General features: G+C 46.3%; 1 protein-coding gene across 3 annotated transcripts in view; it reads right to left on the bottom strand.

Moving 5' to 3' along the window:
* The window catches only part of Pitpna (phosphatidylinositol transfer protein alpha), a 49,086-nt gene extending 33,117 nt beyond the window's left edge, over positions 1–15,969 (bottom strand). The window contains exons 1-4 of one of the 3 annotated variants that reach the window (XM_048365649.1): positions 15,721–15,969; positions 11,401–11,449; positions 11,108–11,138; positions 2,757–2,902 (exon numbers count right to left, since the gene is read on the bottom strand). In XM_048365649.1, coding sequence (XP_048221606.1) covers positions 2,757–2,902; positions 11,108–11,138; positions 11,401–11,423 — 200 coding nt within the window. In that variant the 5' untranslated portion in view covers positions 11,424–11,449; positions 15,721–15,969. The remainder of the gene's footprint in view (positions 1–2,756; positions 2,903–11,107; positions 11,139–11,400; positions 11,450–15,720) is intronic. The other 2 variants (XM_048365650.1, XM_048365652.1) reach the window with 2 other exon arrangements.
* Positions 15,970–16,197: the final 228 nt, after the last annotated feature.

Here is a 16,197-nt window from a genome sequence, read left to right as displayed (position 1 = left end):
TGAACATCAGGGATTTTTATCCAATGAAAATTAAACTGGTTTCAGTTTCACTTAGGACTCTAATTATGATTCAAGTTTAAGTCATAAAGCAAGGTGAACGTACTTTATATCACTGAACTGGACATTTGAACATGGTGAATCTTATGCTGCATACTGTTAACAATAAAAAAAAAAAGATTCAGGTTTATTTTCTCAGTTCTTCAAAGTTTCTAGAATAGCCTGATTTGATTTCCATTCAAGATGATACATATTTTCGATTACCTTCAAAGCTCTTCTGATGAGCTCCTACTTTACTGAAATGTTACTCTTTTGATTAGAGATTCAGTAAATTTGTGTAATTTATTATGAATTCTGATAAACAAATACATTTGAGTCATTTAAAAGTATTTATGGGGCTGGGAATGTGGCTTAGTGGTAGAGTGCTTGCCTAGCATGCATGAAGCCCTGGGTTCAATTCCTGAGCACCACGTAAACAGAAAAAGGCGGAAGTGGTGCTGTGGCTCAAGTGGTAGAGTGCTAGCCTTGAGCAAAAAGCAGCTCAGGGACAGTGCCCAGGCCCTGAGTTCAAGCCCCAGGATTGGCAAAACAAAAACAAAAATATTTCTGTTGCTGGGTGGCTCATGTCTATAATCCTAGCTACTCAGGAGGCTGAGATCTAAGGATCACAGTTCAAAGCCAGCCTCAGGAAGAAATATTCATGAGACTTGTATCTCCAATTAACTGCCCAAAGCTAAAAATAATAGAGCACTAGTCTTGAGTAAAAGATTCAGGGACAGTGTCCAGGCCCTGAGTTCAAGTTCTAGGACTGGCACAAAACAAAACATTTTGTGTTCACTCATATGTGTAAGCTAGACCTAAAAGACATACATATTCATAGACATGTACATATATATGTACATGTACATAATTTATATGGATAAACATGGAATATAAATCAAACTAAAGAAGAAGGAAAGAAGAACGGGAAAGGAAAAAAGGTGAATGATTTTGTGAACATTAAAAGTATACATAGAAACAGCATAATTTATCTCAACGAGGCTCTGTAGGAGGGGTAACTCGGGGAAGTGGTTGGGATAACAGGGAGGAGGAAGAAGGCTGATTATAGTCCAAATAGATTATTATGTGAAAATAGAACAATGAAAACTGTTGAAACTGTTTTAGGAAAGGGGAAATAGGCAGGGCTTAGGATTGACCAGGATAAAAATGCACCATTCTACTGTATAATGTAAGCAAATTTTAAAAAGGCTCTATATGACAACATTATTAAACTGAATTTATTTTGTAATACTGAACCTACTCTTTTTTCATCCTCCACAACATAAGATCTGGTTCAGAGCGGTACACAAAACACATACTCAAAAATACTATAGGAAAAAATTCTGTCTGTCATTGGGCTTGAACTCATGGCCTGAGCACTATCCCTGAGCTTTTTTGCTCAAAGCTAGCATTCTATGACTTGAGCCACAGCGCCACTTTTGGTTTTCTGGTGGTTAACTGGAGATAAGACTCTAACAGACTTTCCTTCCCCAGGCTGGCTTTGAGCCTTGATCCTCAGATCTCAGCCTCCTGAGTAGGATTACAGGCATGAGCCACCAATGCCTGCCTAGTAATGAAGTTTTTTTAAAAGAAATTTTATGTTTTTGACCAAAAGAGGCCACAATTTCTTTAGCAGCTGATTTCACAATAGCAGAATTTAAAATAGGACCTGACCTAGTAATTATATTATTAGGAGTATTTGCTATAGAATTCCACATAAGAGTATATAAAAAGATTTAGATTTTTTCCAGGCTAGAGGTACTGCTCAGTAGTAGAATGCCTGCCTTGAAAGTATGAGGCTGAACTCAGGCTTCAGTACTGAAGAAGGAAAAAATTTATCTACTAGCTTTACTGGAGTATAGAGACACCTGGAAATGACTGTAAACAGAGACCAAGAAAGTATGGTTTTCAAGTGCTGGTGGTGCACGCCTATAATCCTAGCTACTCAGAAGGCTGAGTTCTGAGGATATTGGTTCAAAGCCAGCCCAGGCAGAAAAGTCTATAAGATTCTTATCTCCAATTAGCCAGCAAAAAGCCAGAAGCAGAGGTGTTGGCCAAATGGTAGAGCACCTTAAGGAGAAAAGTCAAGAAGGGAGGGGAAGGATTGGTGCTTTGAAAGAATACAATAGGAGGATAGCCTGAGACTGAAAGACTGCTATAATATAATCTGTAACAAAAGAGCAGTATATAATCCAGGCACCGATAGCTAGCTACTCAGGAGGCTGACACCTGGAAGACTGAGGTTCAAAGCCATCCCAGGTAGAAAGGTTGAGGTTCCATCTCCACTAAACCAGCATAAAGCTGGACAAAAGCTGTGGCTCAAGTGACAATGCCAGCCAAGAACAAGAAAGTGGAGCAAGAGCTTGAGGCCCTGAGTGTCAGCCCATTACTGCTTCAAAACATTAACAGTACCTCTAGTGATCCCATCTACAAAGGAAACACACTGGTTTATACATACATACTGCATACACACTTCTATACCACAAGCAATGTGAGGACCTATACGAAACCAAATTCTATCATTTCATGGGACTGGTAGGGCAAGGACTACCTTTTTCTTAAGTAACAAAAATCTTTCAATGAATGAAGTACATCCACACCCACTCTCATGGGTGAGGCAACTTAAGCAGCCAGCTAATAACCTAGAAACACCCCCAATTAACTAATACCAACCACGGCCAAACCAGGCTAGTGTTCCACCCCACTGCCATGTCACATACCTCTGTAGGTGGTAGATCTTGTGTGTGTACTGGCCTTTCTCACCATCCTTCTCGTACGGTTCATTCACCAGGACCTCTACACCTTCACCACCACCTGTTTCATTTTTACTGGCCTCAGCCACAGAGTACAGCTGTCCCACCTGATACTAAAGGAAAAGAGAGACAGGTATCATTCTCCAGTAACACACAGTGCAGCTGCTAATTTAAGTGAGTAAACCTGGGGGTCCTCTCATCTAGGAGCTCAGCGCATTGGTCCATCTACACAAAGCAACTGAGATTTCTGCTCTGTGGTCCCTCTTTAGACTTCATTTTGTCACTCTATTTCTCACATCATTTGTTGGGGTTTAAAGAGCCTGGGGAAGTATTCTTTTTTTTTTTTTTTGGCCAGTCCTGGGCCTTGGACTCAGGGCCTGAGCACTGTCCCTGGCTTCTTCCTGCTCAAGGCTAGCACTCTGCCACTTGAGCCACAGCGCCGCTTCTGGCCGTTTTCTGTATATGTGGTGCTGGGGAATCGAACCTAGGGCCTCGTGTATCCGAGGCAGGCACTCTTGCCACTAGGCTATATCCCCAGCCCTGGGGAAGTATTCTTAATCTCACAGAACCACTCAGAAAATAGACTATAGAGTCTAAGGTAGCTTTATCCTGGGCCCACCTCTGGCATTAAGACCCCAAACAGGATCTGGTTGCTAGAAATCTCTTTATCCTATTCATTTAAACTGATCCAGCACTTCTTGTTAAAGAAAACTGCCCAGAGCCCTGTAAAGTCTGTAACCTCTGCTGTAAAACCAGCTCACCCACTTGCTTTCCCCCCCAGTGTTGTGCCCTCCTCACCATCACAAGGAACTTTTTTTTTTTTTTTGCCAGTCCTGGGGCTTGGGACTCAGGGCCTAAGCACTGTCTCTGGCTTCTTTTTGCTCAAAGCTAGCACTCTGCCACTTGAGCCACAGTGCCACTTCTGGCTTTTTCTATATGTGTGGTGCCAAGGAACTGAACCCAGGGCTTCACGTATACGAGGCAAGCACGCTTGCCACTAGGCCATATTCCCAGCCCCACCACAAGAAACTTAAAGAAGAGTGTTTGTGACAACCAGACTTCCCAAAGCTTTCTAGATTCCTGGTGGGGCTGAAGCAAGTGCTCCTGCTTCCTATATTAGACATAAAGATTCTATCCCTCATCTGCTGGCTTGGTACCCTCCTTGTGTTGGCAGTTACTAGATGGCTTTTCCTTTATTTGTGTCACATATCACCCTATCAAATTCCTAACAAGATCACTGGCCTCCTCTGACCCCCTTGTGCTTGGGCCAGTGACCTGGGCAGTGTCCAGGCCTGGCCCTTCTGCCTCTTCTTTCTGAGGAAGGCTGACTGGAAGAAAAAAATGTGGTGAAAACAGCATGAACAGTGACAGAGCAGAAGTTTTTTTTTTTTTTTTTAACCAGTCCTGGGCCTTGGACTCAGGGCCTGAGCACTGTCCCTGGCTTCCTTTTGCTCAAGGCTAGCACTCTGCCACTTGAGCCACAGCACCACTTCTGGCCGTTTTCTATATATGTGGTGCTGGGGAATTGAACCCAGGGCTTCATGTATAAGAGGCAAGCACTCTTGCCACTAGGCCATATTCCCAGCCCCAGAGCAGAAGTTTTATCTACACCAAAGGACACATTTTCTCCATCACTGCCAGTACAAACCAGGCACAAGGTTTAAGTAACATAAAGAAAAGTAAATGCCTGATCAATTAACATGTTAGGGGGATAAAGATTAAACTTTCCCCCATCCTTCCTGAGTCTCCCAGGGGTGAAAGACTAGTGATTTTCCTGTCTGTGGAGTAAAGCAAAGACTGTCCTCCTGGCACCTGCCACTGACACTATGACCTGTAACAGCAAGATGTGAAGCAGCTTCCAGTGCTGCTTCATCAAACCTGGGAGCCTGTTCTACAGCACTGCAGGGCAATTTCTGTGCACTGGAAGGCAAAGCAATAGACCAGGACAAATCACTGCTCACCATGAAGCTGAAAGAGCCCTAATTTCCAAAGCAAAGCCCAGTACAAAATGCCAAAGAAAGGTCCAGGCAAATGATCAAGGCTCAGTTAATCCCATAAAGAGGAACATCTGGGTGAGAGCCAGTCACCTTGACCTTGCTAATCCAGAGCAAATCAGTGCTGCCCCAATGCTTCCACAGAACCTCAGTGTCTCTCTATGCCTTTCTAGTTGTGCCACCTGGCTAAGGCACATGAAACTGCTAACAAGTGGGTCAGGGTTTGGCTGAGCCAGGACTTCCTAACACGGAGCAGGAACTCAGTCTCAGAGAAGAGTCACAAGAATACCGAATCCCTTACTCAGCAATCTGAAAGGGCAGGCTGGGACAAGTGCCTAGTCGAGGGGACCAGGTGGTTAGTGGTGCTCCTAGGGGAGGGGGTCCTCAAGGCAGGCAGAGATTAATTGTCTTCACTGGGTTTCCCTTCAGCTATGGAAATCATAGGGCAGGTTCTAAGAGGATCAGACTGGGTTGACATCTTCCCCCTTTAATCTCTCTTGATATTCTGATCCATTAATTCCAATGAGACAAGTGAGGCAGTTTTGGTAATCCAAAGGAGTAAGACTGCCCTGCATAAGTTACAAGTGAGGGATGCTTTTCATATCAGAGCATTCCCTCTGGCATAGCTGGTCTGCACCTAGGAAAGCTGCCAGAATCAGAGTAGATGGCAGTAGGGGTGGGGGATAAGACCATTCAGATAAGGATTCCAGCCTCTTCCAACCTGAGAAAATGTTCTCTGCCTTTGAGATTAGATCCTTGTCCTATAGACTAAGAGACTCAGCTAAGAAAAACAGAGGTGCTACAACTTTGGCACCCAGAGGTGGGAGCCCAGGAAGATGTTATAGGTGGGCCGGATATACTGACACAAAACAAGAAATGAACAACAGTACAGCTGCTGGTCCTGCCCCCAAGGCTGTCAGGGCAGGTGCCATAGGGGAATGGTGCCATGAATCTCTGCCTGCCCACAGTGGAAGGTGGGTCAGCCTGAGCCAGAAACCACTGTGGACACACCCACATCACATGGCAAGGGCTTTCCTGCTCTGTTGCACAGTGGTTAGAAACCCAGGACAGTGTTATCAAAGGCTGTGCTAGAATTCAAAGCGAATTCTGCCCCCAAATATTGACTCAGGCCATCAGAATGACTATAGAGATATGACATTTTTCTTTTTTCGCTTTTCTCCTCAAATCATAAGCTTCAAGGACCTCAAGTTACAGCCTCCTGTCACGACCTTCAATATAGGAAATGAATCTACCCATCACATGATTCTGGGCTGCTGCATGGTATGATGAGTCAGGATGGGGTTACTGACAAAGACTGGAAGGTTTGTCTTTACTAATTTTTTCTTTGGCCTCCCTATTTAAGAATTTTCTGGGGCTGGGTATATAGCCTAGTGATAAAGTGTTCATCTCGTATACATGAAGCCCTGGGTTCAATTCCTCAGCATCACATATATAGAAAAAACCAGAAGTGGTGCTGTGGCTCAAGTGTCAGAGTGCTAGCTTTGAGCAAAAAGAAGCCAGGGACAGGGCTCAGGTCCTGAGTCCAAGTCCCAGGACTGGCAAAAAAAAAAAAAAAGAAAGAAAGAAATTTCTGATCTTTAGGAACTCAGGTTCAAGGCATCAAAAGAGCAGCCTCAGCTCTACCAAGCCATGCACCGCTCCCCTGGCAGAAGTTTCTTGTTGAGAACAGGCTATCACCACAGATGATGAATCCTAACTACCATTTACTTCCCAAGCTTTTGGCCTAGGCTCTGATTGCCCCGCTTCTCCTTGATACTTCCTCAATATTACAACCATCACAAGCTAAAACCTGCCGTAGTGAATACTCTCAAGGCAGATTTCCTCTCTGTATACTCTTGGCCCCATCATAAGTCAGGGTCCTCACTGCTAATGATGAAGAGGTGCTTCCTGACAATGCTTGCCCTTTGACTATAGCACTCTCAAAGACAGTGAAACCTTCATTCCATCAAGAATAACTCCCTGTGAAAACATCCATTCTTCCTGAAACAACACACTGAAGAAGTCCCAACACAGTGGGGAAATATACTCTTGATGAGGTGGGGGAGTAGGATGATCCTATACAGGAGAAAGTCATTGGACCATTGCCTTAAGTTTCAGGGCAAAGGATCAGCTAGGTTTCTTGCGTGGCCTTGCTATTCCTTTTTTTTTTTTTTTGGAAGGGGGAAATTCTGGGGGCTTAATCCAAGCCTGGTTGCTGTCCCTGAGCTGCTTTACTTCTTTTGTTCAAGGCTAGCACTCTACCACTTGAGGCACAGCTCCATTTCTGGCTTTTTTTTGGGGGGGGGGGTAGTTTTTAATTTGAGATAAGAGTTTCACAGATGTCCCTTCCTGGGCTGGCTTCAAATTGTGAGCCACCAGTGCCTGGCTACTTGCTCTTTTGTTGGTTGAGTTTTTTGTTTTGTTTTGCCAGTCCTGGGGGCTTGAACTCAGGGCCACGCCACCATCCCTGAACTTTTTTTTTTTTTTTTTTTTGCCAGTCCTGGGCTTGAACTCAGGGCCTGAGTACTGTCCTTGGCTTTTCTTTTCCTTTCTTTTTTTTTTTTTTTTTTGCTCAAGGCTAGCACTCTACCACTTGAGCCACAGCGCCACCTCTGCCTTTTTCTATATATATGGTGCTGGGGAATCGAACCCAGGGCTTCATGTATACAAGGCAAGCACTCTTGCCACTAGGCCATATTCCCAGCCCCCCTGAACTTTTTTGCTTTCTTCTGTTTATATGATACTGAGGAACTGAACCTGGCTGGGGCTTCACACGCCAGGTAAGCACTCTACCACTAAGCCACATCCCCAGAACCATGCTTGCTTTTTTCTTTTTTTTTTTTTTTTGCCAGTTCTGGGGCTTGAACTCAGGGCCTGAGCACTGTCCCTGGCTTCTTTTTGCTCAAGGCTAGCACTCTACCATTTGAGCCATAGCCCCACTTCTGGCTTTTTCTATTTATGTGGTGCTGAGGAATAGAACCCAGGGCTTTACTTTACCACTAGGCCATATTCCCAGTCCCATACTTGCTATTTTTAATAATGAATGCAAGCAATGGGGCACCAGTGGCCCATGCTTGTAATCTTAGCTACTCAAAGGCTGAAATCTGAGGATCATGGTTCGAAGCTAGCCTGGGCAGGAAAGTCTGTGAGACTCTTATCTCCAATTAATCACAAAAATCCAGAAGCAGAGCTCTGGCTCAAGTGGTAGAGTACTAGCTTTGAGCACAAAAGTTCAGAGACAGCGCTCAGGCCCAGAGTTCAAGCCCCAGGACCAGTACAAACAACAACAACAAAAAGGAGTGCTATGGGTTCTGTTAGCCTCATTTCACTTTTCAAAGGTTATCTCCTATTTGGAGCAAAGGGGAAGTTATATGCTAGTGAGTCACCAAGTATGGCTAGGGAGAAGCTCACAGATTTGCAAGAAACAGATGGAGCCATGACTGAGGGCACGACAATGGCCAACAAACCACCCAGACTGAGCTGCACTAGGAGCTGGAGTGGGGCCTATGGGTTCAGGAGGAGGCAAAGAACAAGTCCGTACCAGAAGAGGAGAGGAGGGAAAGTTTAGAGACAGGGTGGGACAAGGGAGGTTCCGCAACAGTTTTCTGCTGTTCAAGAGACCAACTCTGAGTCAGCACGGCCTATGAACCTTCTTATGGCAAATGCTGCCAAATCCCCAGACAAAGGGACATCAGATTCAAAGCCATAAAAGGACACAGGGAAAGCCAAGCCCATTTGTCATTCCCTGCTCTCCCTCAAAGGAGGGTTTTGTGCCAGGTATGATGATGGTACAGCCCTCTAATCCAGTACTTAGAGGGAAGAGGTAGGAGGATAGTGAGTTTAAAGACAGTGAAGGACTGCTGGGCACCACTGGTGGTTCACATCTGTAATCCTAGCTACTCAGGAGGCTAAGATCTGAAGACTATAGTTAAGCCAGCCTGGGCAGGAAAGTCCATGAGATTCTTTATCTCTAACTACCAAAAAAGCCAGAAGTGGAGCTGTGGCTCAAGTAGTAGAACACTAGCTTTGAGCACAAAAGCTCAGAGATAGCACCCAGGCCCTGAGTCAAGATCCAGGACAGATACCAAAAAATACCAAACAAAAAAAGAGCCACTCCAGTTTCTAAATCCAGTGGATAGTGGTTGGAAGCAACAGAAAAGTTTGCTAGACTCTGTAAGGTCCATCCCTGGAAGGCTCCACGTAGATGCCCCCACCTCATTAAGTCTCCACCCAGTTACCTGGGTAACCAGCAGACCTGGAGGTAGTTACCTCCCCTTGCCCTGAGGTCACATCCTAATCCACCTGGCCACACCCCTTGCCCCTGCCCTAGATAAGGCAGGGCTGGGTGGGGGTCGCCCCTTCTCTATCTTCTCTCATCTGCCTGCTTACTTTATAAAACTCCCAAGTCATACACCATCCTGATAATGTGCCTTGCTCACAAAGCTGCCTCTTTTCACAGACCTCCGAAACTGAGGCTTGACCACCAATGTGCTTTGTCAGCAAAGATATCTAAAAGTTATTTTCTCTAGCATTGACCACATGGTGGATATTGGGTTTAACAGGCACTATTATGCCATGCCACATGTTCTGCTAGTGTGTTTGTGTTCTCCGGCCACCCCCCTCAACATGGCATCCCACTGGAGTTTATCAAAATATGGTTTCTCCATTTGATAATCTGAAAATTTTTGTTTGCTAGCAAAATTGTTTTTCTAACCGACCATGTGGTTCTAAAATATTGGGCAAAAAATGTCATTTACTATTGGAATTCCAAAAGAGTTACTGCTGAAATTCATTTTTGCATGCATTTTGCATGCATGTGCACAGTGTGTATGTGTGTTCCATGTATGTATGTCTGCGTAAACGTCATTTGTTAGTGAAGTCTCAGAAAAGGGAATTGAAGAAACAGTGTAGGAAGAAGAGGGTATGGGTATGTCTTAAATCCATACAAGCCAAATATCGTTAAATTGGTGTATAATTGTTGGCTGTGACTTAAATACTGATGTAAAACCAGTATGCCATTCTTTATATGTCCATCTAGCTATATATCTGTGCTAAAACTCATCACATCTACTAAGTTTTGTCATTGCAGAATTCTGGCAAGTATTTGGTCAATTCTTGACAAGGTACAGGTAAGCTCTAGTCCCCTTGGTCTCCTTGTTGCTTTAATTGGAAATAAAAAAGGGCTTTTGTGGCAAAGACTCCTTGGATTGCAGTTGGAATCCAGCCCGGGCAGGAAAAAAAAATATCCCTCTAAAATTCCATCTCCCAACTAACCAGTGAAGAGCCAGGCTGGAAGCATGGCTCAAGAGACCTATCTCTAACCAGTCAAATGCTGGAAGTGGAGCTCCAACTCCAACAAACAGTAATAATAATAACCAGCAAAAAGCATGGCTGGAGGTGTATAAGCAAGTTGAGCAAAAACAAAGTCTGAGTTCAATCTCTAGCACTACCAAATTAAAAAAAAAAAAAAAAGGAAAAGGGAAGTGGGCGCTAGTGGCTCACACCGGTAATCCTAAAGCCAGCCTGGGCAGGAAAGTCTGTGAGATTCTTTTTTTGGGGCTTGGGACTCAGGGCCTGAGTACTGTCCCTGGCTTCTTTTTGCTCAAGGCTAGCACTCTACCTCTTGAGCCACAGTGCCACTTCTGGCTTTTCCTGTTTATGTGGTGCTAAGGAATCAAATCCAGGGCTTGATGCATGCTAGGCAAGCACTCTACCATTAAACCACATTCCCAGCTCCCGTGAAATTCTTATCTCCAATTAGCCACCAGACTAGAAGTGGTGCTGTGTTTCCAAGAGCTCAGAGACAGTACCTAGGCCCAGAGTTCAAGCCTTATGACTGACAATAAAAAAAAAAAAAGAAAGAAGAAAAGCAAAGCGTTCTAAGTCCTGGTCCTGCCAGCAGTCACTAGAGTGGCTAGGAAAGACCTCAAGATTTCCTGCCCTGCTGGTTTGTTGCACAACTTCAGAGTCATGCACATCTCCTAGTGGAATCATAAAGGTCGCAGAAATGCACATACTTCATCCCATCAGTGTCCCCAAACAGGCACAACTCCTGCAGGCAATGGGCTGATTTAGTCTCTGTTCATAGCCAACTATCACACCAGCACTGTGGGGCAGGATATTGCCCAGATACACCACATAAGTGCTCTCTTTCCACTCTAAACAGCACCAGGAAAATTTACTGAAGACACTGAAACTGGTTACCTCTGATTTAGGATAAATAGGAAAGCTACACAAACAATATGGCCACATTTGGCCTAACTGAGCCAGCAATCATAAACAAGACTTGAGTACAACTATGGACAATAAAGAAAAAAGACTTACCTCATCTACAGACACAGGCAGGATGACTCGACTACAAGAGAGGGAAAAGAAAGAATCAACTTCAGGTTCTAAAATCTGCTCAAAACTCTTAAAGAATCATTTTAGGACAGTATTCACTGTTTTACTGTATATGACTCTATACTCACTGATAAAAACCCAGCAGGGAATGGCCCTCTGAGTGATTTGAGGTTAGGACCCACTGTGCCCTTCTGGAATCCCATTTAGAACCCTGTGACTGAGGGTAAACTTGAATCTCCCCCACCTCCCAGCTACTTCCCAGGCTGCTGACTCACATTTGGAGCTGTCTTCTTCTCATGCTCCCTCACCCATCTCTTAATGCGTCTAGTAAAACAGAGAGGTTAACACAGAAGGACCCACCATGAGGAGGATTCAGACCCAAAGAACCAGGCCCTGGGGATTTGCATCTCTGTGGACCCAGCCTCCCAAAATCCGCCCTCAAGGTGAAAGACTGGGAGAGAGGCCAAGATCGCTGGAGACTTAATCACCTTCAGCATGCACGGAACCAGATATAGTGGTTCATATCTATAATTGTAGCACTCAGAAAACCGAATAGGAAGATCCTAAGTTCAAGGCCAGCCAGGGCTACAGAGTGAGTTTGAGGCCAGTTTAGATTATATATCAAGACTCTGCCTCAAAAAAATAAAAATGAGGGCTGGGAATATGGCCTAGTGGCAAGAGTGCTTGCCTCATATACATGAAGCCCTGGGTTCGATTCCTTAGCACCACATATATAGAAAACGGCCAGAAGAGGCGCTGTGGCTCAAGTGGCAGAATGCTAGCCTTGAGTAAAAAGAAGCCAGGGACAGTGTGCAGGCCCTGAGTTCAAGGACCAGGACTGGCCAAAAAATAAATAAATAAATAAAACTGATACAGAAAATGAAAAAAAAAAGCACGTGCCAACCACTTCTGCTATGGGGCAGGATATTATAATATAAACTATCAACATGCCTGGTGCTGGTGGTTCACACCTGTAATCCTAGCTACTCAGGAGGCTGAGATCTGAGGATCACGGTTTGAAGCCAGCCCGGGCAGGAAAAATCCATGAAACTCATTTCCAATTAACCACCAGAAAGCCAAAAGTAGTACTTGTGCTCAAAGTGGTAGAATGCTAGCCTTGAACAAAAAAGCTCAGGGAGAGCACCCAGGCCCTGAGTTCAAGCCACATGATTGACAAAACCAAAACAAACTAACACACAACTCCAAAAAAGAACACCCAACTTGTGCCCTGACTTCCAGAAGCTATCCAGAAGGCACCCCAGTGGATCATTTTTTTCTTTTCCATTTCAATGATGATCAGTTGTTAGAGAGACTAGCAATGACCTGATGGAGAAACCACAGTCAGTAAACTCCTCCAAGGAGTCAGAAGAGTGAGAGACAAAAGGGCTACTATCAGTTCTCCAGGTGGTTCGCATTTATAACACAGACCAATAGCCAATCCCAGTTGAGAGAGCTGTGGAAAAAGGCCTTGGCTGTCAAGGCCAAGTTGGCTCCCAAGCATAGATTCTCAGTACTCAAAGCCTTTCTGGGCCCTGCTGGGCCCTTCTGTGTCTTATGTGCTTGCTTGGTGAAACATGATCATACCCTCCTTAGTAGGCAGTGGGTTCAAGTGTCATTCGTTGCTTCAGGCTGCTAACTAGCTATTTTATGGTTCTATACAGGACCCCCAAGAATCAGAAGCACACAGAGGGGTCTAAGGAAAACATCACAGCAAAAGCCAGGCATTCAACAGAAAAATAGCAGGGAAATCAAAATGGGTTCCAAGTCTTATTGTCTTCTAACATCTCCCATCTTCCAGAATGACTCAAGTAATGTAAATCATCTCGTTTACTGGATGCTGCTACTAAAGCTTTCCTCCCATTAGAGAAAGCTAGCAGTGCAGAAAAATACTCCCAACTTGGAGGCCAGAATTCCTGCACCCTCATAAGAAACTTCCTAGAAAACAATATGTCTTTTATCTTTAAGAACACAGCAAAAATCACATCCAAGAATTTTTAGAAATCAAATCAAGAAGAATCCTGTTAGAGGAAGTATTAGAAGAATCAACAGGGACAATCTTCAGATCTAAGTCTCCCTCCCCCAAAAGACTGGTACCGGCCAGCTTCTCATAGAATACTCTCATTTACAGATGCACACCCAGACATGTTTCCGTGGGAACAAAACTTCAGCAATAGGGTACAATTCCAAAGAATAGGGTACAGCTGGGCTGAGACAGGAGCCATGCAGTATACTAGTGTGACCTTCACTCGCACCCTTCCTAGAGCTGCAGCACTGAAGCCACAGCCTAGAATCTCTCCGATGCCCCCTCCCAGCTTGTTCCCAGCCCAGGGATGCAGACACTGAAAACAAGTCCGGCAGTAAGGAAATACAGATGCCAGGCCAGGCTCTGTATCCCCAGCACTTTGGGCCTTTTCTTGGCAGACTTCAAGGGAAGGAGAACAAAGAATGGGAAAAGAGTACCTCCCTTACAAATTCAGTCAGATCTCTTTTGAAGGGCTCTTCCTTCCCCTTCATGACCTTCTTTGCAAAACTATAGATTTCTACAGATTCTAGGCTTCATTGAAGAATGAGGGGGAGGGGATAGAAAAAAAGATCTGAAGAATGAGAAAGCTACTGCTTTGGACACTGGAGATTAAACTGCAAAGTGTATCATCATGCTCTTCTCTTTGGAGAACCTTAGCATCCTAGAGGTTCTTCCTCTTCACCATGTAAAAGTCAGCTCTGGCTAGATTGAAAACAGACAATGTCAAGAAAGAAGAATGAAGGGACCTCCACTTTATGTTCTTCACATAAAGTGTCAAGCTGGGTGACACCTGGGTATCTACTTCCTTTGTCACCCAAACTCCACACTATGTCCTAAATGTACTCACAAGGGGCAAGCTAGGTGGGGCTGGAAATGTGCCTTTGCTGACAAAATAGAAAAACTCTCTGTAAACCTACCTGGCTAAGAGTCCCACAAGTTTCTTTCTTTCTTCTTCTTCTTCTTTTTTTTTTTTTTTCCAGAGCTCAGGACTGAACTTGGGGCCTTGCACTCACCAGGCAGGCACTTTTCTGCTGAGCTAAATCCCCTGCCACAAGTTTCTATCCTACCTGGCTACTAAGAGTCCCACAAAGGGGCTGGGGATATAGCCTAGTGGCAAGAGTGCCTGCCTCGGATACACGAGGCCCTAGGTTCGATTCCCCAGCACCACATATACAGAAAACGGCCAGAAGCGGCGCTGTGGCTCAAATGGCAGAGTGCTAGCCTTGAGCGGGAAGAAGCCAGGGACAGTGCTCAGGCCCTGAGTCCAAGGCCCAGGACTGGCCAAAAAAAAAAAAAAGAGTCCCACAAGTTTCTACTTGGGTATTGCCCACTTCAGGATTTTCAGGGCTTCTGACTCAATGTTGTCAGAATCTTCAGAGATAGGTCACCTTGTATTTGAAATATTTAGCCATCGAATCCCCTGGATTTCAGGAGCAAACCACCTCCTTGTTAATTCTTGCCCCAAATTACCAGCTTCTCACCCCCACAGCATTAAGAACTCCCTCATCCTTCAACATCTCTCCTCAAATAATGACTTTATGGAATCTTCCTCAATTCCTCAAAGCCATTTCCCCATCTCTTCACACTCAGAACCCTCAGTCAGAAACATGCTATCCCTATCCTTGTCCCTGCCACCTTCAATAACATGTACATTCATTGATAAACATACTCTCCTTCTAGGCTGTTCTTGATCTTGATAACTTCCTGTTCCTTTCCATTATCATAACTCCCTCAAATAATTTCAGTGTGCCCAACATCTGGACTCTACTCAGGTGTCCCCAAGTCCTAACCAGTCATCCTAAGATTTTTCTAAATACCGCCTCTTCTGTACCTACCATCTGGACACCATGTCACTCCAGCCTCCCCACCCCCACTCCTACTCCCACCCCGCATCTTAGCCCCTTAAGCTATACTTCCCTTCCTCTATCACCCATGCCTGACCCTGACTCTCTCTAGTCCTTTTCCTGGGCCGCCCAGTGATTACAATCCTTCCCTGCTGCCTAAGGCAGCCACTGTCCCTGCTCCAGGTTCCGCTTCAACACTCCTCGCCACTCCTCGCCGGCATCTCACCCCATTCCAGGCGCTGTCTTATCTGATCCTGCCCCTTAGTACTGTTCAAGCCCACAAATCCCTCCCAACCACGAGCCGGCTCTCCAGCTATGCCTGCCCTTGTCGCACCGTTCCAGGGTCCATCAGACAACTCCTCCATCTCCCGCGAGTCCCATCAGCCTTTCCTGCAGTGCCGGCTGGCCCTTCTATCCATCTCCCTCGGCCCCTCACGATGACCCGTAGCAGCAGCTTCCTGTCCCTTTGACCCCATCGTACGCCCAGTCCGGCCCCGTCTGGGCCCCTCGGCCTCTCCTCAGGCCTATTCGTCCCTGGCTGCCCCTCCACCTCAGGTGCCGCCTGGCTCTCTCTGCCCCCTTTGGCTTCACCTCGATCCCTGTCCGGCCCCCCATGTTCCCCTCCGTCCCTGCTGGGCCACCCACTATCCCATCACGAACCTCCCTAGCCGCCACCCCGACGCTCCCTCCCTCCCTCCCGGCTTCTGCACCGCGGACAGGACACTCACTACTCCTTGAGCAACACCATGTCGCTTCGCGGCTCGGCGACTGCCCGCTGTCCGCCCGGCCTCCCGCCCGCTTCCCGGAGGCCGCTCTTCCCGTGGCCCGGCCCGGCCCGGCCGCCTGTATGCCTTCGTCGTGAGCTGCTCCGTCCCCGCCGCTCTCGCTGCGGTCGCCGCGCGGGCTCCTGCCACCCCGGCCTCGTCGCCTCCCGCGCCGCTGCCGACGCCGCCCGGAGCTCCGGTTCCGCAGCGCCGCGCGGGGGCGGGGCGTCTCTGCGGCAACCAGAGCGTCACACGCAGCGGTACGCGCTGACCTCACCGCGGGGGGCGTGGCCTCTCATGGCACGCCCCCTCTCGAGGGCACTCCCCCTCGCGCCTTTAAGGGGCTGCGGTCCGCGTGGACGGCAAAGGTGGGCCCCGGGGCCAGCGCCTGGACCCGGTTAGTAGGCAGAGCAGGCATCTAAGGGGCTGGGTATGAGAATG

This window comes from Perognathus longimembris, chromosome 17 (assembly GCF_023159225.1).
Source record: "Perognathus longimembris pacificus isolate PPM17 chromosome 17, ASM2315922v1, whole genome shotgun sequence".
In the NCBI taxonomy this organism is placed as follows: domain Eukaryota; kingdom Metazoa; phylum Chordata; class Mammalia; order Rodentia; family Heteromyidae; genus Perognathus; species Perognathus longimembris.
This window is presented reverse-complemented; position numbering and strand designations above follow the sequence as displayed.